Source organism: Dendrobates tinctorius, unplaced genomic scaffold, assembly GCF_039654945.1.
Source record: "Dendrobates tinctorius isolate UK_male_01 unplaced genomic scaffold, ASM3965494v1 ptg000016l, whole genome shotgun sequence".
In the NCBI taxonomy this organism is placed as follows: domain Eukaryota; kingdom Metazoa; phylum Chordata; class Amphibia; order Anura; family Dendrobatidae; genus Dendrobates; species Dendrobates tinctorius.
In genome coordinates this window covers 85,993,503-86,020,815 of record NW_027361684.1, presented here as the reverse complement: position 1 = coordinate 86,020,815, position 27,313 = coordinate 85,993,503, and the positions used below count along the sequence as shown (strand labels likewise).

General features: G+C 43.7%; 1 protein-coding gene across 5 annotated transcripts in view; it reads left to right on the top strand.

Moving 5' to 3' along the window:
- Nucleotides 1-27,313, top strand: part of LOC141080642 (uncharacterized) — an 869,999-nt gene that overhangs the window by 398,282 nt on the left and 444,404 nt on the right. The window contains exon 1 of one of the 5 annotated variants that reach the window (XM_073566016.1): nt 19,454-19,678. The exons of the other annotated variants lie outside the window; for them this stretch is intronic. Coding sequence (XP_073422117.1) covers nt 19,542-19,678 — 137 coding nt within the window. The 5' untranslated portion in view covers nt 19,454-19,541. Of the gene's footprint in view, nt 1-19,453; nt 19,679-27,313 lie in introns of those variants that run through there. 5 annotated transcript variants of the gene reach the window in all.

The following is a 27,313-nucleotide window of genomic DNA, read 5'->3' as shown; positions in this document are numbered from 1 at the left end:
TATCAGGCAGCTGCCACCAAAGAAAATAGGGTCATGGGATGCATTAGAAGAGGTCTGGGGACACAAGATGAAAACATAATTCTCCCTCTGTACAAATCACTCGTCAGACCACACTTGGAGTATTGTGTGCAATTTTGGACGCCGGTGCTCAAGAAAGACATTACTGAACTTGAAAGGGTTCAAAGGTGGGCTATTATGTTGAGCAAATGTTGTTCCTATCTTCAAAAAGGGGAAGAAGGTGGACCCAGGCAACTATAGGCCGGTGAGTCTGACTTCTATACCAGGAAAGATCTTTGAACAAATTGTTAAACAACATGTATGTCAATACCTGGATAAGAATGAAGTGATTAAACAGAGTCAGCATGGGTTTCTAACTAATAAGTCATGTCAGACTAACTTAATTTCCTTCTATGACGGTATCACTGATTGGGTGGATCAAGGAAATGCTGTAGATATAGTATATCTTGACTTCAGCAAAGCATTTGACAAAGTCTCTCATACAATCCTTATTGAAAAAATGACTAAGTATGGAATGGACAAGGCAACTGTTAGGTGGATTCATAACTGGCTTAGTGATCGGACCCAAAGAGTGGTCGTAAATGGCTGCACATCCAGTTGGAAGAATGTCTCAAGTGGGGTACCACAGGGCTCTGTCCTGGGCCCTGTATTGTTCAACATCTTTATCAACGATTTAGATGAAGGAATTGAGGGTAAACTGATTAAATTTGCTGATGACACAAAGCTAGGAGGGATAGCTAATACTAGAGAAGAGAGAGAGAGGATTCAAAAAGATTTAAATAAACTGGAGAAGTGGGCAGCAACTAACAGAATGGTTTTTAACAGGGAGAAATGCAAAGTACTACATCTGAGCAATAAAAATGAAAAAAGCATATATAGAATGGGAGGAATAGGGCTAAGTGACAGCACATGTGAAAAAGACTTGGGTATACTAATAGATCACAGATTGAATATGAGTCAACAGTGTGATGCAGCAGCAAAAAAGGCAAATGCAATTCTAGGATGTATTAACAGAAGCATACAGTCTAGATCACGTGAAGTCATTATTTCCCTCTACTCCTCTTTGGTCAGACCTCATCTGGAATATTGTGTCCAGTTTTGGGCACCACATTTTAAAAAAGACATCAACAAACTGGAGCAAGTTCAGAAAAGAGCGACCAGAATGGTGACCGGTCTGTAAACCCTGTCTTATGAGGAAAGGTTGCAGGATTTGGGAATGTTTAGTTTGCAAAAGAGAAGACTGAGAGGAGACTTAATAGCTGTCTACAAATATCTAAAGGGCTGTCACATTGTAGAAGGATCAACTTTATTCTCATTTGCACAAGGAAAGACTAGAAGCAATGGGATGAAACTGAATGGGAAGAGACACAGATTAGATATTAGAAAAAACTTTTTGACAGTTAGAGTGATCAATGAGTGGAACAGGCTGCCACGAGAAGTGGTGAGTTCTCCTTCAATGGAAGTCTTCAAACAGAGGCTGGACAGACATCTGACTGGGATGATTTAGTGAATCCTGCTTTGAGCAGGGGGTTGGACCAGATGGCCCAGGAGGTCCCTTCCAACTCTACGATTCTATGATTCTATGATTCTATTAAAATGATAAATGGAGTTGGTTCACTACAATACCCAGAAAGGTTATCAAAATTAGGTCTATTTACTCTAGAAAAGAGAAGACTTAGGGGAGACTTAATATATATGTACAAGTATATCAGAGGGCAATACAGATATCTCTCCAATGAACTGTTTGTACCAAGGACTGTGACAAGAACAAGGGGGCATTCTCTTCATTTGGAGGAAAGACAATTTCTGCACCAGCATAGAAGAGGGTTCTTCACGGTAAGAGCAGTGAGGCTTTGGAATTCTCATCCTGAGGAAGTGGTGATGGCCAACTCACTGAATGAATTTAAGAAAGGAATGGATGCTTTTCTTGTGAGTAACAGTATAGAAGGTTACGAATAACAGAATATTATAGGTAGATGGTTGACCCAGCTTAGGGGAAGGAATTTTTTTCCCCTATGGAGAAAATTGGCTTCTACTCTGTGGGTTTTTTGCCTTCCCCAGGATCAATAATGCAGAACAGCTGCACTAAAAATAGGCTGAACTAGATGGACATAAGGTCTTCCTTCAGCCTTCAAAACTATGTTACTATGTATTAATGGGCGATGAAAAAGTAAAAACTGAATAGAGAGAAAATGGCAGAGGGTGGAAAGGGTAAAAGGAAAAAAAAAAAACCCAGTCATTCTAGTGATGTGTGATAGCGACGGAAAAATTCCCTAATGGAGAGGACAGGTTTAGTGTCACAGTTAGGGTCCCGTTACACTAAACGACGCACCAGCGATCCCGACAACGATACGACCTAGTCAGGATCGCTGATGCGTCGCTACATGATCGCTGGTGAGCTCTCAAACAGGCAGACTCACCAGCAATCAGGACCAGCGAGGACGCTGGTAACCAGGGTCAATTGCGGGCAACTAAATGCGCACGTCCCTTAGTTACCCGCTGTGTACCCTGGATAACAGCGTCCTCGCGCTTGGAGCTGGTATCCAAGGTAAACAACGGGTAACTAAGCATGCGAGCTGCTTAGTTACCCGCTGTTTACCTTGGATACCAGCTCCTAGCGCGAGCACCCTGGTATCCAGGGTACACAGCGGGTAACTAAGGGACGTGCGCGCTTAGTTACCCGCTATTTACCTTGGATACCAGCTCCCAGCGTCTGCTTACAGCGCTGGGAGCTCGCTGATCATTGGCCTCCCGCTGCCACACGCACTGAGGCATGCTGGCCAGCGGGAGACCAATGATCAAAAAATGGCCCAGGACATACCTGCACGTTCAGTGATACCCGGCGGGTATCAAAATCGGTGACGCATCAGCGATCTCGTTAGCGATCTCGCTTAGTGTGAAGTACCCCTAATAACTGGTTTACCTCCTATCTCCATCTTTATAACACACTCTGTATCACTTTTGAGGTCAGCCTTTTTTGGTTGCCGGTGGCACTTGTGTGGGAAAATGCTGACCAGGGACAATTCTGTGGCCTTGCTAGATAATTCTCCCCCCATCCTCCCTTGGTATCTAAATATCAAATGTTTTATTACTTTTTCATGAAACTCAAGGTAAGAACCTTGGTTCCCAGTTTCTTGGTACAGCACAAAAAAAATTCTGTAAGGCCACTTGGATTAGGTGTACCTCAAGTTTTTTGTACCATATGTGAGACTTATGAAAAGCGCTGTAGGGCTGCAGCATCTGGTCCGCAAGTTCCACGTCACCCTTAAACTTATTGTAGTCCTGTACACAGACAGGCTTCTGGATACTAGAACTTCTCCTGCATACAGAGATTTGGCTGCTTCTGTCAGCATGAATTGATGACAAGATGAGGACAACTTTTTTGTCATGAAATTTGTCAAGCAGCATGTCCTTATTACAGAGCACCTTAATTTCGCCTGTCTTTACTTTTTGAGTGACAAGAGTTGTGGGCAACACTCTTTGGCTCTGACATATGGTTCCTCCAGCAATGTTTTTTGGCAGGTACCTGAACAAGGATACACGTATAATAATTATCTACGTACAAGTTGTACCCCTTATCTAGAAAGGGATGCACAAGATCCCAGACAATTTTCCCAGCTATGTTTAAGAAGGGGTGGCATTCGGGAGGAACATTCTGAGTGTCTTTCCCCTCATACACCCTGAATTTGTGTGTAGCCAGAGTCGCTTTCACACAACTTATATCATTTCAATCCAAATTGGAACCTTTTATTCAGCAAGTACTGCTTTTATTCAGCAAGTACTGCTTGAAATGCAGCCTGCCCTTGAAAAGGACAAGAGACTCGTCCACACAGATTTTTTTTGGAGTATATGTCTGGGAAAATTTATTGTTAAAATAATTTATTAGGAGCCTGACTTTGTAAAGTCGGTCATGGCTGGGGCAATTGGGAGGCAGGCAATTTGTTTTTTCTGCAGAATTCTCTCACTGGGCCATTACCTTCCTGTACATAGGGGTGTAGTACAGGACTTCAGTTGACCAATATGATCTGATAGTTTTTTTTTTTTATCAGACCCATATTGAGAAGAGACCCCAAAATTTTAAAATATCCGCCACATCAACAGGGCTCCAGTTACCACTTTTGGAGAAGTAGGATGTGGTGTGTCCAGCAGTGAATTGAGCAGCATACAAATTGGTCTGCTCAGTCATTACATTTAATAATTCTTCAGAGAAGAAATACTTTTTAAACAATAGCCTTCCCTAAATCCAGCAGTGTTCACATTGACTTCCATGGGAGAAACAAATTCTGTCACGCACGGAGTGTAGGATTCCATGGGCAACCAGTCACTTAGGCTACTTTCACACTAGCGTCGTGCACTGCACGTCGCTATGCGACATTGCAGCGCACCGATGCATAGTGTGGAAGCGCCGCACAACGGGGGCAGCGGATGCTGTTGTTCATCGCATCCGCTGCCCCATTGTGAGGTGCAGGGAGGCGGGGGCGGAAATGCTGCAGACGACGCACCAAAAAACGTTACATGTAACGTTTTTTGGTGGCGACGGTCCGACGCAACCGTCGCAAGACGGTTGCGACGTGTGGCAATGCGTCGCACTGCGTCGTTAATAAAAGTCTATGGAGAAAAAACGCATCCTGCAAGCACTTTTGCAGGATGCTTTTTTTCTTCAAAACGACGCATAGTGACGTGCAGTGCACGACGCTAGTGTGAAAGTAGCCTTAGAGCGGCAGTAGCTCTAGCATGTTCTTGCTCACTATACTGTTGATGAGTCTCATCGTCGCTAGAACTAGCGGACGAGGACGACATCAACAAAAACGTATCTTCCGTCTCACTGCACTGTTTGTATCTGAACATATCATTTCAGTATATACTGTGTGTGTTTTTGTAGATAGATGGGATACACTGCTCAAAAAAATTAAAGGGGACACTTAAACACTGTAACTCCAAGTCAATCACGCTTCTGTGAAATTAACCTGTCCACTTATGATGCAAACACTGATTGTGAATAAATTTTTCCTGTTATTATGCAAAAGCAGCAAACAGGTAGAAATTATAAGCAATTAGCAAGACCACTCCTATAGAGGAGTGGTTCTGCAGGTGGTGATCAGAGACCATTTTTCTGTTCTCATCCTTTTTAGCTGTTGTATTGGTCACTTTTGCTTTGTATTTTGTCATTGCTCTCACCCGTAGAGATATAGTAGCATGAGGCTACAACCCACAGAAGTTGCTCAGGTTGTCGAGCTCATTCTGGATGGCTCAATGTGAGGTGTGGCAAGGAGGGTAGCTGTGTCTATCAGCACAGTGTCCAGAGCATGGAGCCGATACCAGGAGACAGGCCAGTACATCAGGAGACGTGGAGGGGGGCCATGGGAGGGCCACAACCCATCAGCAGGACCCTCTACCTCCTCCTTTGTGCAAGAAGCAACAGGAAGAGCAGTACCAGACCTCCAGCAGGCCACTAACATCCATGTGTCTGCTCAAACTGTCAGAAACAGACTCCATGAGGATGGAATGAGGGCCCGACGTCCACAAGTGGGTGTTGTGATTACAGCCCCACACCATGCTGGGTGATTGGCATTTGTCAGAGAACACGAAGATTTGCAGATTAGACACTGACACCCTGTGCTGTTGACGGATGAGAGCAAGTTCACAGTGAGCACATGTGACAGGCATGACATAGTCTGGAGATGCCATAGAGAACGTTCTTCTGCCTGAAACATCCCCCAGCATGAACGGTTTGGCAGTGGATCAGTAATGGTGTGGGGAGGCATTTCTTTGGAGGGCCGCACAGCCCTCCATGTGCTAGCCAGAGGTACCTTGTCTGACCTTAGGTACCGGGATGAGATCCTCAGACCCATTATGAGACCATATGTAGATGCCCTGAATTCCTTCTGATGCATGACAATGCTAGGACTCATGGGGCTGAAGTCTGTCAGCAGTTCCTGCATGATGAAGGCATTGATGCTATTGACTGGTCTGCCTGTTCCCCAGACCTAAATCCAATTGAGCACATCTGGGACATCCGCCAACGTCATGTTGCACCACAGACTGTCCAGGAATTGACTGATGTTTTAATCCAGGTCTGGGAGGAGATCCCTCTGCAAAACAATGCAGGGGCGTGACCCAAACTGTCGCAAACCTCCACTGCCCGGTCTGCCACCGGCAAGGGATACAGTAACCCAGCCAACCTCTGCTTAGAGGACCTGCTCCGAGCACGAGAGACGCATGCCTGAATGTATTTTTTAGTGTCCCAAGCCCTGTGCGGCCACCAATAAGACCTTGCAAGGAGTTCTGTGGTCCGCTTGTAGCCAAAGTGGCCACCCACCCTGGACGCGTGTGCCCATGCGAGAACCTTGGACCGCAGGTGAGGCGGGACAAAGGTCTTGCCCGGCAGCACTAACTCGAGGGCAACCAGAGCCACGGTCTTCAGATTCCCAGTAGGGGATGCGGAAAGATCCGCAGGCACCTCCGCAGAGGCTACTTGGACGCTGCCCCCCATGCACCTTCCCACACAGTCCTTGCTCCATCCCAGTATTCTCCCCGAGGACCACTCTATATGAGGGAATGGCAACAGAGCCAGGGAACCCCGAGGAGCACCTGATCGATGCCCTCTGGCATAATGAGCAGGGACAATGTCTCCTGGTGAGATGATGGAATTGAGAGCCTAAGGGGTGCTGTTTGGTGTGTAATCTGGGATGATAAAGTCGACCCGATGACCACCCTGATGGGCACGGGGTGAGGAAGTGGCACCAACGGAATAGCGTGCTGTTGGGCGAAGGATGAGGACATAAAGTTCCCTTCTGCCCCAGAGTCCACCGTGACCTCTACCTCCCAGGAGGAAGCACCGCTATCTAACATCCCTCGGAATGCCAGTTTGGGGGAGAAGGTCTCCATAGCGAAAAGACCCCCACCGATTACCACTGGAGGCGATCGCTTTTTTGACTGCTGTGGACACCTGTTAGCCAGGTGACCAGACTGTCGACACTGGTAACAGCGTGTGGAGCTTTGTGCCGAACGCGTCTTGAGACCTGTGTGGGACACCTCCATGGGCTCTGGAGGTAAAATCTCCGGCTCGGGTGGTTCAAGAGGTTCAAAAAGATTGGGAGCCAAGCTAACCTTCCATCTGGATTGAGCACGCTTCAGCCGCGCTCTGAAAAACGGAGATCGATGCGGGTGGAAATGGCGATCAGCTCTTCCAGACTTCCCGGAACCTCCCTGGTAGATAGAGCATCCTTAACATGCTCCGCCAAACCTCTCCAGAACACAGGGATGAGGGTTTTATCAGGCCACTGTAGCTCGGACGCCAGTGTCCGGAAACGGACGGCGTACTGACTGACCGACAGGGATCCCTGTGTTAATGTAAGTAACTGGAGAGAGGTGTCGTGAGTGACCCGGGGCCCTAAAAAGGAACTGCTTTAGTGACTTTAGAAACTGAGCAGCGCTCAGAACCACGGGGTCACCACACTCCCACAGTGGCGTGGCCCATTCTAACACCCTGCCTGACAGGAGGGAAGTGATAAACCCCACCTTAGCCCGCTCTGTAGGGAATCACGTGGCCAGTAACTCGAGTTGGATAATAATAATAATAATAATAAATTTTATTTCTATAGCGCCGACATATTCCGCAGCACTGGCTCACGAAACCCCTGCAGGAGGCGCTGTCACCAGAAAATTTATCGGGCAATGGGAGGCGGGATACTGTCGGCGCAGTCGTGGACACACTTGAGACAGCCTCTGCGACTGCCTGGGCAGCAGCCTCAGTAAACTTCGCAGCTGAGGTGGAATTCTCGAGGGTCGCCAACCTGCCCTCCAGCTGCCGAATGTACTGCAATAGCTGCTGCTGGTCCGCCATTAGTAGCCAGACCCTGGCGCTATTATGATATTAGGGACGGCGGAACGCACTAAATGTAAATTAATATAAAGTGCGTTCGCCACCCGAGGTCCACCGTCCAGAGGTATTAAACTGCTGCTATATAATGGCAGACGCACAATATGGCAGTTATATCGCACACGGGTTGAGCGTCACCCGGCGTGCACTGAGCATACTCTGTTAGCTTCACAGAGGCGCTTAAAGCATAAACATAAATGCTGAGCATGTGTTGGACTCACAGGTCTCAGAGAAATGCACGCACGGTATATAGTCACAGGAGCTGGGCCCAAGGCAGAGGGTCAGAGTCCATCTAGACCTACCGTGCATGCGGCATTGCAACTGAGGACACCAAGAGAAGCTGCAGACTGCGACAGACACTGCCGCTATTCGACAATGTCCAGTAGCAGGCGCACTGTTGGACGCTAGCACTGTGGAGGATGTTTATTGTGGCCTGTAGCTTGCCACTGGCTGGCGCTGACTCTAAACCTAAGTCCCTATCCACACACTTAATATCAGAGGGAGGGGATCTTAATGAGTCATTTGCAGGTTCATGCATCCATCATCATTCACACAGTTAGCAACTAGAGTCTATACTAGCTCATGGCCGAGCGGCCATGCGAACCTTTTATAGCCGGGACCTTCCGGACGCTTCCAGATCCCTGAGATGGACCAATCAGATCTCGAGAAGGACCTGGGCATGTGACTCCCAATCTCCGATGGGAGATCGTCTCGTGAGCATGCCCAGTAGAGCGACGGAGGGACTTAGCCTCTGGAGCGATTCGCTGCTGAGCAGCCTGCATTGCTATTGCTGACCCAAAGGTGGCAGCAGCAGCCTGACCCACAGAGCAGGTCTGGGCAGAGCCTTTGGAACGACGGGGCTACTGAGCAATCTCCTCTGCGGTCGATAGAGAATGGGAGACCGCAGAATGTGAGGCTCTGGATTCCTGTTGTGCCGCTGCAGGAACCCGACACCTAACAAATAGCATACCAATGGTGACAGATTGACCTTATTGACTAACGGCCGTCATACAAATTGGTTGGCTGTTGGCCAAACAATCATTTGGGTGATCATGCGGCTGACAGTCATCTCAGCTGTCTGTCCCATACACAGGATCGACTGTTTAGTCTAGAACTCCTGACAGAGATCTCTGCTGACAGCTTATCTCCAACAAAGCGATCAGCAGTACGAAATGAAATCGGACATGCCCAATTGACATCCTCCTGGTGATCTATTGGCCATTAGAATGTGAGCTGAACATGTAAATATCGGCAAGTATGGCTTACATTATTAAGTATCTGAGGGGCGTTACAAATGGGCACACCGTGGCTCCATCGTAGTATAGTTATCGCAGCATGATACACTAGTCTAGCTGTAACCTTTATCAGAGTTACAAAAATGAGTCTCTAATGATGTGAACAAAGCCTTACCTATCACAACATACTGCTCTCTATATTACAATGTATTATCTATGTTTACAAGGAGTGGCAAATATACCTTGTGCAATATACACACTGATAATTGTGAACACTTTGAGTATAAGGAAGTTTTGCATTTTTGAAGTACTGGGCAGGCTCGGACTGGCCCATGGAGTAACAGGGGAATCCCCCGGTGGGCCCCTGTGCAGATCTGGGCCCCAATCCTCACTGTATGAGCAGTACTTGGCATAGTTTATTTTATTCACTCTGTACAAAAAAAACAGCATCTCATTCATTAACCACACTACCTAGTTTATTATACTTGCTGAAGAGCCCGGCGCTGCCCGGGCATAGTAACTAACTGTGGTTAGTTATAGCAAATTATAATTATCCTCCATCCCATAGTCCCGTGCCCATATACCCATCATACATATCCATGATCCCATAGGCCCGTGCTCATATACCCATCATACATATCCTCCATCCCATAGTCGAGTGCCCATTTACCCATCACACATCCTCCATCCCATAGTCCCATGCCCATATACCCATCACACATCCTCCATCCCATAGTCCCATGCCCATATACCCATCATACATATTCGCCATCCCATAGTCGAGTGCCCATATACCCATCACACATCCTTCATCTCATAGTCCCATGCCCATATACCCATCATACATATCCTCCATCCCATAGTCCCGTGCCCATATACCCATCATACATATCCTCCATCCCATAGTCCAGTGCCCATATAGCCATCACACATCCTCCATCCCATAGCCAACCATTATGACATCATAATGAGCGCCGGGGCTTGCAATCTATGATCACATCAGCGTTGCCATGGCAACCATTATGACATCATAATGAGGGGCGGGGCTTGACACACACACTTTTTCCCCATTATGTAGATAGGGGCAAAATTGTTTGGTGAATTGGAACGCGCGGGGTTAAAATTTCGCCTCACAACATAGCTTAGGACACTCTCGGGGTCCAGACGTGTGACTGTGCCAAATTTTGTGGCTGTAACTGCGACGATGGGGATTCCTATCACGGACATACACATATACATACATACATACATACATACATACACACACACACTTGAGCTTTATATATTAGATTGAGATATAAGTAAATTTGTGAACAAAGTTAGAGTAATATTTGTATGCAGGTGAAAAGTGGGCCCCTCCACAGTCAATATTACAGACGGGCCCCTAGCACCCCAGTCCGACACTGGTACTGGGTACACCCTTCAAATGTCATTACATTTTGCTTTCTGGTTCAGAGCCATGATCACAATTACATTGTTTTCCTATTTATTGGCAGTACAGTTAGTTATTTGGCTTGATTTTTGATCGTGTGCAGAAGGAGCGTGACAAATAGACTTTCTCAGGTGCCATAACACCAGCAGGTCTACATGTGCCCTGCTGTTTCGCTGCAGAGGCTCTTGTTGCCTTGAGCTATACAGAACAGACACAGAATGTAAAGCAACTGCTGCCAATATGAAGACTGTATCAAGCATTAAACTTGGTGTACAGCAAAGCCAGACAAGTCACTCAAACATGACACATGAAAGTCCAGGTTCTGCCTGTATGGTAATATAATATCATAATGAATAACAAAGGTTTATATAAACTTTTATTGTGTGCTATGCTTTATATTAAGGGCAATCCCGTCCTCTGCCTTTAAAAACAAAGCTTCCAGAAAAGCATACTATGAAAGATATGACATCCAATTTAGTATGCAGCAGTATTTATAATGTGAATACCATATTAAAAAACAACTTATATGCACAATGAATGGTATAAGGGTGCTATTCTTTCCATCATAACTTCCACCGTATTCCATGTGTGTGATTGTAAATACCAGGAAGAGTGAGATTTAATTTCAATGTAGTTTGTCTGATCCACTTACCGGGTTAATCTGAGGATGATATCCAACTGTGACGTACATACTACCAGCCCTGCACCTGATGGTGCTCCACTTGGAAGCGCTGATCTCCAGTGACTAAGTGCTATATTGACCACCACCATTAGCCATCCATTTTTCTTTCATTTTTACCAGAATAGTTTTTTGCTAACTGGATCCAGTTAGCAAAATCTGATCTGTTACAAATAAAAGAATAACGGATGGCTAATTAATGGATCTGTTTTCTGTAGACTTCAGTATTAAAATATATATATATATATATATATATATATATACACACACACACAGGCCGTATATGCTCGTGTATATTAGCCGACCCGAGTATAAGCCGACCCCCCTAATTTTGCCACAAAAAACTGGGAAAATTTATTGACTAGCGTATAAGCCTAGGGTGGAAAATGCAGCAGCTACTGGTAAATTTCAAAAATAAAAATAGATGCCAATAAAAGTAAAATTAATTGAGACATCAGTAGGTTAAATGTTTTTGAATATCCATATTGAATTAGGAGCCCCATATAATGCTCCATATAGTTCATGATGGGCCCCATACGATGCTCCATACAAAATACACCCCATATAATGCTGCACAAAGGTTAAACATGCCCCCATAAGATGCTCCATAGAATAATATGCCCCATGTAATGCTCATAAAGGTTATGGCCCCATAAGATGCTCCATAAAATGCTCCATAGATTATGCCCCCATAAGATGCTTCATAGATTATGCCCCAATAAGATGCTCCATAGATTATGCCTTCATATGCTGCTTCATACATTATGCCCCCATATGCTGCTCCATAGAATATGCCCCCATATGCTGCCCCATAGAATATGCCCCCATATGCTGTCCCATAGAATATGCCCCCATATGCTGCCACCATATGCTGCCCCATATATTATGCTCAGGACTCGGCACCTGAGATATTCACCTGTCCGGGGTCCATCGCTGCTCACCGCTGTCTACCGCTTCCTCTGTCAGTGACTGTTCAGCCAGCAGAGGGCACGGCGCACACTAACCACATCACCGCACCCCCTGCTGCCTAAACGTCACTGACACAGGACGCAGTGGACAGCGGTGAGCAGCGATGGACCCAGGACAGGTGAATATTGGATATACTTACCCCCTCCTGGCGCAGTCTCTGCAGCCACGCTTTTCCCACGGTCTCCGGCAGCTCTTCCTTCCTTCAGCGGTCACGTGGTACCGCTCATTAAACTCATGAATATGTGCATATTCATGAGTTTTATGAGCGGTACCATGTAACCGATGAAGGCAGGAAGGGAGACCGTGGGAGAAGCAGGGGGGCTGCAGAGACCGCACCAGGGGGGTCAGTATGATCTCTGACACCCCCACTCCCCCTTCCCTGCCGACTCCCAGGTATATGATTCGTGTATAAGCCGAGAAGGGGACTTTCAGCCCAAAAAAATGGGCTGAAAATCTCAACTTATACACGAGTATATACGGTATATATATAAAAAATGGATCCAGTAGAGATCAGTTATTTTAAAACAACCAAAAAATTGTGTCGGCCAACGTATTGCTGTTGGATCAGTTTTAGGTGATCTTTACTGGACATGTGAACATAGCAGAAGAGTGTACCCATCCCAATAGTTATAAGTAGTGTTGAGCATTCCGATACCACAAGTATCGGGTATCGGGTATCGGCCGATACTTGCTGTATCGGAATTCCGATACCGACATCCGATATTTTTTCAATATCGGGCATCGGCATCGGAATCGGAAGTTCAAAGTTGATTGACAGCCGAAATGACATCATCATGATGCGCGGTGTGTGCGCATCATGATGCGCCGTCATTTCGGGCCTGCCGGGGGTCTCTGCCGGCCTGCCGGGGGGCTGTGCCGGCCTGCCGGGGGGCTGTGTGGACTGCCCGGGGTCTGTACCGGCCTGCCGGGGGGCTGTGCCGGCCTGCCGGTGGTCTGTGCACCCTGTGGGGGTCTGTACCGGCCTGCCGGGGGGCTGTGCCGGCCTGCCGGGGGGCTGTGCTGATGTCCGGGGGTCTGTGCAAGCATCGTCCGATGGGACTACAAGTCCCATCTGGCGATGCCTGCTACCATGACAGTGATTGACACATTAGCCAATGATGGGACAGTAGTAGTCCCATCATCCGGCTAATGTGTTAAATGTTTAAAAAAAAAAAAAAAAAATACTACATACATACTACATGCTACATACATACCACATATATACTACATGCATGCTACATACATACTACATGCTACATACATACTACATGCATGCTACATACATACTACATACATACTACATGCATGCTACATACATACTACATGCTACATACATGCTACATACATACTACATACATACTACATGCATGCTACATACATACTACATACATACTACATGCTACATACATACTACATACATACTACATGCATGCTACATACATACTACATGCTACATACATACCACATATATACTACATGCATGCTACATACTACATGCTACATACATACCACATATATACTACATACATACTACATGCATGCTACATACATACTACATGCTACATATATACTACATACATACTACATATATACTACATGCATGCTACATACATACTACATGCATGCTACATACATACTACATGCATGCTACATACATACTACATGCATGCTACATACATACTACATGCTACATGCATGCTACATACATACTACATGCATGCTACATGCATGCTACATACAATACATTCATACAATACATACATAGACATACAGTACATATAACATAGAGTAACATACTTACCAATACTTGTCACATTGTTCCCCGAAGCCATTGTCTTTTACGGAATAAATATTAACATAACAAACCACAAAAATACTCACCCATGATCCGAAGCAGTCCACGAGTGTGTCCCATGACGATCTTGGGTAGAGAACTGCAGCATCAGCTGATGCTGCCGCTCTCTACGGGCTGCAGGAATCCAATGACGGAAGGTAGGTATCCTTCCGCACTGTATTCCTCCGCCACTTAAAAAAAAAAAAAAGTCCCTAGTCTCACTTTATGGTAAAAGCTGTGTGGGAATTCCACACAGCTTTTACCATAAAGTGAGACTAGGGACTTTTTTTTTTTTAAGTGGCGGAGGAATACAGTGCGGAAGGATACCTACCTTCCGTCATTGGATTCCTGCAGCCCGTAGAGAGCGGCAGCATCAGCTGATGCTGCAGTTCTCTACCCAAGATCGTCGTGGGACACACTCGTGGACTGCTTCGGATCATGGGTGAGTATTTTTGTGGTTTGTTATGTTAATATTTATTCCGTAAAAGACAATGGCTTCGGGGAACAATGTGACAAGTATTGGTAAGTATGTTACTCTATGTTATATGTACTGTATGTCTATGTATGTATTGTATGAATGTATTGTATGTAGCATGTATGTAGCATGTATGTAGCATGTAGTATGTATGTAGCATGCATGTAGTATGTATGTAGTATGTATGTAGCATTTAGTATGTATGTAGCATGTAGTATGTATGTAGTATGTATGTAGCATGTAGTATGTATGTAGCATGCATGTAGTATATATGTAGTATGTATGTAGTATGTATGTAGTATATATGTAGCATGTAGTATGTATGTAGCATGTAGTATATATGTAGTATGTATGTAGCATGTAGCATGCATGTAGTATGTATGTAGTATGTATGTAGCATGCATGTAGTATATATGTAGTATGCATGTAGCATGTAGTATGTATGTATGTAGTATGTATGTAGCATGCATGTAGTATATATGTAGTATGTATGTAGTATATATGTGGTATGTATGTAGCATGTAGTATGTATGTAGTATGTATGTAGTATATATGTAGCATGTAGTATGTATGTAGCATGCATGTAGTATATATGTAGTATATATGTGGTATGTATGTAGCATGTAGTATGTATGTAGTATGTATGTAGTATATATGTAGCATGTATGTAGCATGCATGTAGTATATATGTAGTATGTAGCATGTATGTAGCATGCATGTAGTATGTAGCATGTATGTAGCATGCATGTAGTATATATGTAGTATGTAGCATGTATGTAGCATGCATGTAGTATATATGTAGCATGTAGTATGTATGTAGCATGCATGTAGTATATATGTAGTATGTATGTAGTATGTATGTAGCATGCATGTAGTATATATGTACCATGTATGTAGCATGCAGTATGTATGTAGCATGCATGTAGTATGTATGTAGTATGTATGTAGTAGTTTTTTTTTTTTTTTTTACATTTAACACATTAGCCGGATGATGGGACTACTACTGTCCCATCATTGGCTAATGTGTCAATCACTGTCATGGTAGCAGGCATCGCCCGATGGGACTTGTAGTCCCATCGGACGATGCCTGCACGGACCCCCGGACATCAGCGCAGCCCCCCGGCAGGCCGGCACAGCCCCCCGGCAGGCCGGTACAGACCCCCACAGGGTGCACAGCCCCCCGGCAGGCCGGCACAGCCCCCCGGCAGGCCGGTACAGACCCCGGGCAGTCCGCACAGCCCACCGGCAGGCCGGCATAGTCCCCCGGCAGGCCGGCAGAGACCCCCGGAAGGCCCGTACAGACCCCCGAGAGGCTGTACAAGGGCAGGAAAGGGTTTTTCCAATTCCGATACCGGAAGTCTCATAGACTTGAATGGGACTTCCGGTATTGGCATCGGCGATACCGATACTTTTTTTAAAGATCGGCCGATCCATTCCGATCCGATATTTTGAAGTATCGGACGGTATCGCTCAACTCTAGTTATAAGTAAAAATGGAGGCACTCAGTGGCATCTCTGTGGCATGCATTTGCTGCAAAACCACTAGCATTTCTTGTATATTAAGTGGAGACATCACTGGGGTCACTAGGAAATGTGTGTGTGTGGGTGCGTGTGTGTATATATATATATATATATATATATATATATATATATATATATATAAAATATGTGTGTGTATATATATATATATATATATATATATACTGTATATATATATATATATATATATATATATATATATATATACACTAGCTGAAGAGCCCGACGCTGCCCGGGCATAGTAAATAGTTACGGTTAGTTATTACAAATTATAATGTATATATATATATATATATATGTATATATATATATATATACAACCAATGTCATTATGAACAATATGGGATTACACAAAGAGGCAGAAAGATTTGCACAAGCCTACATCCACAGAAGAACTGTGATTAGTTCCATGAAGAATCGATGCTTTGACGCTGTTTTGAAAGCAAAGCGTGCTTATGCATAAACCAAATATGGATTTGATTTAGAATTCGATTGTAACGATTCCGCCTATTGGTGTGTCTGGAAGCAGTGAGTGACAGTTCAGCCATCCAATCTAGGACAGGGATGTGCTTATCAGTCAGCAGTGTGTTGAGTTGTATTTCAGCCAATCAGGGCCAGGGCATCCTCCAAGAGAGCTTGTTGTAAACTACGAGGAAAGACAGAGGCGTAGTCAGGTCATGGTCCGAGGTCAGAATGCCAGGAAGGTAGTGGATCAAGACAAATGGGCTAGGCAAACATATTGTCAGAGACAAGGTCAGGCAGCAATAGATCAGAAACAGAGCACAGAAACACAAGGCACACAAACAACATCAACAGCTGAACTGTGACTCAACACACTGACAGCTCAGCATTCCCCGTCCTAGATTGGACGGCTGAACTATGAACACTTCTATATTTGAAAGCATTCTTATAAAGAACTAGCTGAAGAGCCCGGCGCTGCCCAGGCATAGTAACTAACTACGGTTAGTTATAACAAATTATAATGATACCTATATATATATAAAGCTGAGTGTAGAGCCCCGCCCATTCCGCATAGCCACATTCACTATAATATCCCACATCATCCCTTCAGCCAGAGCTACCGGACTACTACCCATAATATCCCATATCATCCCGTCAGAAAGAGCCACTGGAGTATTACCCCTAATATCCCACATCATCCCATCAGCCAGAGCTACCGGACTACTACCACTAATATTCCACATCATCCCGTCAGCCAGAGCTACCGGACTACTACCCATAATATTCCATATCATCACGTCAGCCAGAGCCACTGGACTACTACTCCTAATATCCCACATCATCCCATCAGCCAGAGCCACCGGACAACTACCACTAATATCCCACATCATCCCATCAGCCTGGAGTCAGAACCAGAGCGCTAAGTGGATTGGTTCTAACTTCCATACTGGGAATCCCTTTAAGAGAGGCCTGGCATCAGAACCAGAGCGCTGAGTGGATTTGCCCTGACTTCCATACCAATGATCCCTTTAATAGAAGCCTGGGGTGAGAATCAGAGCGCTGAGGGATTTACCCTAACTTCCATACCGGAGATCCCTTTAAGAGAGCCGGGGATCAGAACCAGAGCGCTGAGTGGATTTGCCCTAACTTCCATACAGGAGATCCCTTTAAGAGAGATTGGGGTCAGTACCAGAGCATATTGGGGATCTCTTTAAGAGAGGCCTGGGGTCAGAATTAAAGCGCTGGATGGATTTGCCCTGACTTCCATACCGGAGATCCCTTTAAGAATGGCCTGGGGTCAGCACCAAAGTGCAGAGTGGATTTGCCCTAAATTCCATATCAATGATCCCTTTAAGATGCCCTGGGGTCAGAACCACAGAGCTGAGTGGAACTCTCCTAACTTCCATACCGGGGATCCCTTTAAGAGAGGCCTGGGGTCAAAACCAAAGCACTGGATGGATTTGCTCTGCCTTCCATACCAATTATCCCTTTAAGAGGGAAGATGTGCCTACAGGATGGAGGATGTGTGATGGATATATGGGCACAGGAGGGGGGGGAATTCATTTCTGTCATGTGCTCTGTGCTCCTTTCAGGGGGGCAGACGATGGCTGGGAGCTTATGTTCCCAGGGATGCTATATTTCTCCCACCATGTCAGTGTCTGCTGAGGTGTTGTCAAGTGGGAAAACTGCTGGTCATAGCAACCAATCACAGCTCAGCTTCTTTTAACCAGCTCTGGTGAAATGAAAGATGCTTCGTGATTGGCTGGTGATACACACACACACACACACACACACACACATTCATTTTTATATATAGATATATATATATTTATTTCAAAGAAAAAAATACCTGCTCCAGTCAATATATAAAAATTCACTAGAAGGATGGATAAACATCCCATATGTAGAACTGCAGCAGCAGATCGAACTGTGTTTGGTGCTCTGCATAAAGTACTTAAATATTAACAAAAGCATTGTAGTCAAAGTAAGAGGCATTTCTAACAAGATATTACAAACAAGAAAAATTGTATAGCCCCTTACTGAATAATAGACCCATCACTGGGTTCAACAGCAGTTAGATATGTCCGAAAAGAAAAACATTGAACCCAAAATCACAGAAATATAAATCTTTATTAATTAGACAAAAACATATATGATATACAAAGTTAAAAAGTGGGAAACCCAAAAACAAGGTACCACAATCCACAATTAAAACAATAGGAGGCTGCACATGTAAAAAAAAAACCCCAATAGTCACTCTTCAGATGCTAAATAGCTATGAGAGAGTGCATCACTAAGACAAAATGACTCAATAATATAATGCCTACCAGTCCTATGCAAGTAGTATATGCAGTGCAGAAATTAACTTTACCTCCTGTGGGTGATGATGCCAGCCCCAAAGTACTTAAATGTGCAATATGGAAGAAATAAAGATGTGCCACTCACCAGTTCAAATTAATGTGAAAAAGTCCTTTATTCCGTTCCTTGGGATTAGGACTAAAACATGATGTGTAGGTTGCAGAGGCATGCAGGGAGATGCAGAGTGGACCTGTTTTAGTCCTAATCCCAAGGAATAGAATAAAGGACTTTTTCACATTAATTCGAACTGGTGAGTGGTGCATCTTTATTTCTTCAATATTGTGCATATATATTGTGAGGCAGTGACAGGTGTTATATGCGAGGGTTGCCATGTGACCCCCTGGATGAGCATAGAACTGTAATGAGGCCGCTGGAGTGCATTGCGGTCACAGGCATAGCTGAGATTGCTGTGAAAATTAAAAGTAAGTTTGGTATTGGGCAAGCTGTTTGCCCAAGGCAGATTTAAGAAGCTTTTATTTTTGGAGCAAATTATAGGATGGTAGTGGGGCAGTTCACTCCCTCCAGGCCGGGTCTTACAAGTGGCCCGTGGCCACAGATTCCAGTTAAAAACCCTGCAGTAAAGGGTTTGGGTGTGTCTCTCTGGGTTTGCAAACTTGCAGAACAGGTGGCTCTGTAAAACTCAGCCTATGTGAGGTAACATGGAGCAAAGCAGAGCCAAAAGGCCTGGCACCCCTCAGCGTGACACGGTCGTGCGGTCGCCCATAGTAACTGTTCTCGGGTTCGGACTGTCTTGTTTCCCGGCTACAATCCGTGGGATACCTTTTGTGTTGCAGTTGTAAGTTTCTTTGGACATTTAAAGACGTTTGCTTTGAACTTTTCTGTGGTCATTGCCTGTCTTATCACACTGCACTACAATATATACAGTATATATGCTCGTTAAATAGCTTGTCCTATTTTTGCTATGCAATGCTTTCTATTTTTTTTTATTGGTGCTCATGATTATCGTATAACTGCCTTCGGTACTCCCCTACACAATTTGTCCCTCTCTGGCTGACAGTGGAATTACAATAATGCGGCACTTTTCAGGAATAAATGACATCCCCCTGAATAATAACCTTAAACATGACGTACAATCTAATTGTATATGTTTTAAATGTTTCTGTCACCATAGGGAGATGATGTTTGCTTAAATTCTTTTTCCAACCTCTGTGGACCAATGTGGCAAATATTATGTGATCACTCAGCTCGTCTCTTGGCTATTCTATTGTCTTCTGCCTTTTTTATACCTTGTATCTGTTATAACAGTCTGGATTGCCATGATTCTCAAAGCTATTTTAAGATGTAAGAGATCTTTGTTCTGAGATGCTGCATGTGTTGTTACTTTCACAGCCTTTTTGTTCCCGTGGTGGAAGGCAAAAATAGATCAGCATGGGTAGGTGTCCTGTCCAAAATTCCCTTCCTTTGATATGTACTGTAGGATAAATCCAACAATGTAGTTGTATTGTCTCCTGCTTATCTATTTAGGTTTTGAGCACTCTGTCATTGAGTAATTTATATATGGAAATGAGTAACTAATTCCACTTGAAGTCCCTTGAACAAGGCATCTTTAACATCAAACCGTAACAATATAAACACAACTATAGTTTTTCTTTTTTAATAAATTTTGCAAAAATTTCTACATTTCTGTTTTTTTCAGTCAAGATGGGGTGCAGAGTGTACATTAATGAGAAAAAAAGAACTTTTTTGAATTTACCAAATGGATGCAATGAAACAGAGAAAATTTAAAGGGGTCTGAATACTTTCCGTACCCCCTATACACACACTACACGTACAAGCACATTTAGATACACATATGCACATACGGTACATTCCAGCTTGTCTCCTCTCCAGTTCGTTTATACTCCCACAGTGATTGGTCCTTCGGTGACCGTGATGTCACCAAAAATACTTAAGCAGTTAACCCTCGGAGAGGTAGGGGCTCTGAGAAATTGCCCAGTTTTCTCCCTGTCTTCCTAACGCCGACCCTGCATACCAGCCTGTTTTCTCTTCGGTTCCTCTGGACTCCTGCACCTTTTGTGAAGTCAACGTCACATGATCGTGATGTCACCAGATCCTTAACTCCTTTCTGCCATACTATTCCATCCATGTGACCTGGGACTTAATTCCCATGGACGGAATAGTATGTCATGAGCGATCAGCCGCGGTCATGAGGAAGTGCTCTTCAAAGTGTCAGATCAGCGATCTGACACTATATAGTGAAGTCCCACCCTGGGACAAAGTAAAACAAAACAAAAAATTAACGTGTATATTGAAAAAAAAATCCTAAATAATGAAAAATAAATATTGTTCCAAAAAATACATTTCTTTATGGAAGTAAAAAAAGAAATATATAAAAAAACAATAAAAGTACACATATGAAAAATAGAGTATACACGGGCGCTACCTGTCTAAACAAATCCTCAGATGCAGCTGATGAAAAAGACAGGACTGTCAGCTCCTGCTATAAAACCTAAATAGACTGTGTAATTGTGTAGTTCACCGCGCTATACTGAGTGGATTTATAAATACAAAAGGGGGGGGGAAGGATACTAGATCTTTAACCAGATTGTTAATTGTTTAGTACTTACTTATAATGAGGTTGATGTAGAATATTCAGTGTAGATTGGAATATCTATGTTGTGAATGGCTCGCAGTTTCTTTTATTTGATGGTCGGAGATGCTAGCCTTACTAGCATCTCCGACCACCAAACAAGGGAAACTGCGAGCCAGTATAGCGCGGTGAACTAGACAATTACAAAAGTACACATATTTAGTATCGCCGCGTCCGTAACGGCCTGCCCTATAAAACTGTCCTACTAGTTAACCCCTTTAAATATATAGAAATGCAGCACTCACTGTTTCCTAAAATGAAAATTCCTTTTTTTCTCTGTTCTGGGACATTCACGTGGTGTTCAGTGGTCCATGTCACCTGTAGAAGTGTCGTTCTCTCCTCTCCCGCATACTGCATGAATGTTCCAAAACATGGAATAAAGGACTTTTACTTTTAGGAAACCGTGAATGCCGCATTTCTTTGTCTTTGCACAAATATCAAACCTGATTTCCATTTCTTTTTCGATTTAATGTAGTCTATGTATACTAATGAAAATCTAATAAAAAATTACTTTATCAGGTCTATTATTGGTGAGTGGCCATCAACAGTCATGATCATGGCTAAATGAGTTACTCCTACCGACTGTAATAAGTAAGCTGTCTAATTGATGTTTATGGAAGCATTCAGGATATGCTTCTCTAAGCATTAATATATCAAGACGTTCACGATCGTTGCCAACACGTACTTTAACATGTAATGCAAAATCCAATATGAGGTTAAGGTACCAAGGCAAGGGTCGTATCGCTGTAAATTAAAAGAGGAGCTGTTTTGGAAGCTCTATTACTGGGTATATCTGAATGTCACTAATTGTCCTGACCGCGGGAGGGTTAATGTACCATGAATGACGACCGCAACATTGATCAGCTTGTTAGATCTTGTGCAGATTATTTTTAGATCTGCAATAGGTAATTTGTTCTAATCTAGTGTTTGCTCACTGTCACCTGAATAGAATCTGAATATTTAGGTTAGTTCTCATGTTCCATAGTGGGATCCAATTATGTTACTGATGAAAGGTAAATATATATTATGACATAATTAGAGATGGGTGAACACCTACTGTTCGGGCACGGACAATGAACACAGACTTCACCAGGAAGTCCATGTAATTGTTTGGGTTTGACCCCCCCCAAACACTGAGTGTTTGTTTAGCTGTCACTTGCATGACAGTGCAACAAACACTTCTTCTGATTGGCTGTAAAATCATTAATGCCTGTCAGACAGCCGCGGTTCCCACGCTGTCAAATGACAGCGTGAGCCCGCAGCTATGAACGTAGGTATAAAATTTTCCCCCGTTCACTGGTGTTGGCTGATGGGACTACTGCTCCCATCAGCCTATGCCTGCTGCCGCTAATAATCGCGAGAGCAGGAGTGGCTGATGGGTGTATTCATTAGTCAGCACCTGTGCTCTAATTAAATAATTAAAAAATAAACCAGGCATCATGGGTTCCCCTGTATTCCCCAGGGAGCTGCAACCCTCAGCTGTCAGAGTCAAGTATAGAGGGGTCCCCACTCAATTTTTTTAAAGTAATTTAAATAATTAAAAAAAGTCTTGGGGTCCCCCCCATTTTTGACAAACAGCCTTGCTAAAGCAGACAGCTGGGGATGGTATTCTCTGGCTGGTAATGGACCATTGATATTAGCCCTCCAGCCTATAAACAGCAGCTCACAGCTCCCCAGAAAAGGTGCATCTATTAGATGCGCCAGTTCTGGTGCTTTGCCTGGCTCTTCCCTGGCTCTTCTCACTTGCCCTGTAGAGATGGCAAGTGGAGTTCATATTTATACATTTATACAACGTGTACCCTTCTATATACAGCTTGAGCCACACATAGCCTCCCTATATATATATAATTTGAACCCCCATATAGCCTACTAAACATGAAATGAGCCCCTACATAGCCTCCTACATACAGTATGAGCCGCCACATAGCCCTCTATATACAGCATGAGCCCCACATACACTACTGTTCAAAAGTTTAGGGTCACTTAGAAATTTCCTTATTTTTGAAAGAAAAGCACAGTTTTTTCCAATGAAGCTAGCATCAAATGATTCAGAAGTACACTCTATACATTGTTAATGTGGTAAATGTCTATTCTAGCTGCAAACATCTGATTTGTAATGCAATCTCTTCATAGGTGTATAGAGGTCTATTTCCAACAACCATCACTCCAGTGTTCTTATGGTACTTTGTGTTTGCTAACTGTGTAAGAAGGCTAATGGATGGTTAGAATACCCTTGAAAACCCTTGTGCAAGTATGTTAGCACAGCTGAAAACAGTTTGGCTGATTAGAGAAGCTATAAACCTGACCTTCCTTTGAGCTAGTTGAGAATCTGAAGCATTACATTTTTTTGTTCCATTATACTTTCAAAATGGCCACAAAAAAAGAACTTTCATGTGAAACTCGGCAGTCTATTCTTGTTCTTAGAAATGAAGACTATTCCATGCGAAAATTTGCCAAGAAACTCAAGATTTCCTACAACAGTGTGTACTACTCCCTTCAGAGGAGAGCACAAACAGGCTCTATCCAGAGTAGAAAGATAAGTGGGAGGCCCTGCTGCACAACTGAGCAACAAGACAAGTACATTAGAGTCTGTAGTTTGAGAAATCAATGTCTCACAGGTCCTCAACTGGCAGCTTCATTAAATAGTACACGCAAAACGCCAGTGTCAACGTCTACAGTGAAGAGGCGACTCCGGCATGCTGGTCTTCAGGGCAGAGTGGCAAAGAAAAAGCCATATCTGAGACTGGCTAATAAAATGAAAAGGCTAATAGGGGCAAAAGAACACAGACATTGGACAGAGGAAGATTGGAAAAAAGTGTTATGGACAGACGAATCCAAGTTTGAGGTGTTTGAATCAGACAGAAGAACATTTGTGAGACGCAGAACTGAAAAGATGCTGGAAGAGTGCCTGACGCCATCTGTCAAGCATGGTGGAGGTATTGTGATGGTCTGGGTTTGCTTTGTTGGTGGTAAAGTGGAAGATTTGTACAAGGTAAAGGGGATTTTGAATAAGGAAGGCTATCACTCCATTTTACAATGCCATGCCATACCCTGTGGACAGCGCTTGATTGGAGCCAATTTCATGCAACAACAGGACAATGACCCAGAGCGCACCTCCAAATTATGCATGAACTATTTAGGGAAGAAGCAGGCAGCTGGTATTCTATCTGTAATGGAGTGGCCAGCGCAGTCACCAGATCTCAACCTCATTGAGCTGTTGTGGGTGCACCTTGACCATATGGTATGCAAAAAGGACCTATCAAGCCAAACCAATTTGTGGGAGGGGCTTCTGGAAGCATGGGGTGAAATTTCTCCAGATTACCTCAGCAAATTAACTGCTAGAATGCCAAAGGTCTGCAATGCTGTAATTGCTGCAAAGGGAGCATTCTTTGATGAAAGCAAAGTTTGAAGGAGAAAATTATTATTTCAAATAAAAATCTTTTTTTGGTTTTAACCTTGACAATGTCTGGACTAGCGTGAGATCCACACGGCCTCCCAACATACAGTGTGATGCCCCACATAGCCTCCCTACATACAGCATGTGCCCCACAGTCTCTATGTATAGTATGAGCTCCCATATAGCCTCCTATATGCAGTATGAGCACCCCCACAAAGCCTCCAAAAAAACAGTGTGAGCCCCACATAACCTCGATATACACAATGTGAGAACCACATAGTCTCCTTATATACAGTGTGAGCCAATATAACCTTCATATATACAGTGTGAGCCTCACATAGCATCTATATATACAGTGTGAGCCCCATATAGACTCCTATATACATACAAATATCCCATACACATGGAAAAAAAAAACCCACTCGCCTTGCTCCCGTTCCCCCTGTGCTCTGCTACGGTCTCCTGTGCACTGAGTCTCAGCAGTAGTGCGATGTAATGACTTGACGTCATCCCGTCTGCTGGTTCACGCACTGGTAGAAGATGGAGTGGGCAGCCGTCCTCCATCAATTTGTTCATCGCTGTTTGCATCCTGTGGATGCTGATAGCAATGATAGTGGGCGGCTGGTGGAGGAGGGCATGGACCCACCCGTGGACCACTGTTTCAGCACTTCAGCTGTCTCGGTTCGCAAGCCAGACTTGAACAGCCAGAAGGCCAGATGTGGCCTATGGGCCACAGTTTGCCCAGGTCTGGTCTATCCTATGGTCCACTGCCTATTCTTAAGTATAATCCATCTCTAGCAGCAGAAGAGACATAGAGATGGATTAGAATAAGTGATGGCATATCTTTGTCTCCTTGCTCTTCTGCCTATAAAACTGTTAACGGATGTCAAAACAGAGCATACAAGTCATTGTACAATGGCAGAAGCAATGTTTGCTGGAAAGTGCAGAAAAGAAAGTACCAGCTCTGATAATACTAGCATATTGCTCATAAATAAGAACTGCCAACTCAAAACAATGAATGGCAAGTGAAAGAGCATCAAAATCAGGACGGTTTCTGTCCATATTAGATTGTTTGTGCCCTAAAATTAGTTTGACTGCAGCTTAGAACAAAAGAGCTGATTTGACAGAAATGCACCTGTCAGTAGCAGAACCAGCTGTGTATACAGCACTTGGAACAGTAGAGCCGAGTTGGAAATGAGACACTTGATTGTAGCAGAACTGGATATGCAGATAGAAGTTTAGAAAAGTAGAGTCAAGTTGGCAGTCAAGCCTCTTATTATAGCATAGCTGAATGCATGGATAGTACTTTGGAACAGTAACATCGAGTTTGCAGTAGCAGAGCTGGTTTTGTAGTGTAGCAAGGTTGGGTGTGGTGGCAGCATGCGCTAACTACCTGAATACTCACCACCTAGGCAGGGCTTTAGAGCCCTACGTGCATGATGTCAGAGGGGAGCATCAGGTTATTACTGTAGTAACTCAGTGTGCATAAGAGCAGAAGTATACTGCCAGAGCAGAACGAAAATGTGCAGAATGACACTGGAGCCAGATTTCGGATTTTGACTTGTAACACTAGACAATCCAATCAATTAGTGTTCTATAAATCTGTCAGTCGGATAACAGCTATTTATGTACATTACTATCCTTGAATTTGTTTGCTTGTTGATTGCAATAAAATGTGTTGCTGCTCCAATATTTGTTTTTTTCACATCTCCCAACTTTCCATTTGATTGTTTGGAGCTGAAATCAGCCATACAGAATTGGCTAGGTTTACATTCTTTTGGCTCATTGCTACTCACTGATTACCATGTAAGCTTGCAAGTCAGAAATGTTTCCGCAGATACTTTACTGCTGTGATTGCACTGATAACATTTGTCTTAGGTCGCCCCTCTCTTGTATGAAACAAATGAAAAACGATGCTTCAATTTATTTTCTGGAAGGTTCCCAATATCGTTTATAGTGGATTTACAGGATGACCACTAGGTGGCATTTTAGATCCAGCAGCTAATATATTTGATTTATATTGTGCATAAATATTTGTACTATTCTATAGAATGCGTGGTCAAAAACTGTATTGTTCAAGTAGTGGATGACACATTGAAGAAATGCTCACATACTTACATGGTAGGGGGAAAATGAAAATAACTCACAGATATTACAATATTAAACTTGTCTTTGTGCAGAATATTTTTGTTTTTACTTGCCAATAGCAAATAGGAATTAACCTTATTTCTTTTTCTTTAGAATAGTAAGTCATTGTGTTGCAACAAATAGCAAAGACAAAATGAGCCAATATAGTGCTATAATATTAATGACACTGTTTGTGGCTAAGGGTGTGTTCGCATAGATGTATTTGACATGGATTTTTTTTTACTGAAAATTTCTTGTCCAAAAATTGCTTTGCAGAAATAAGTTTTGAGAACTTT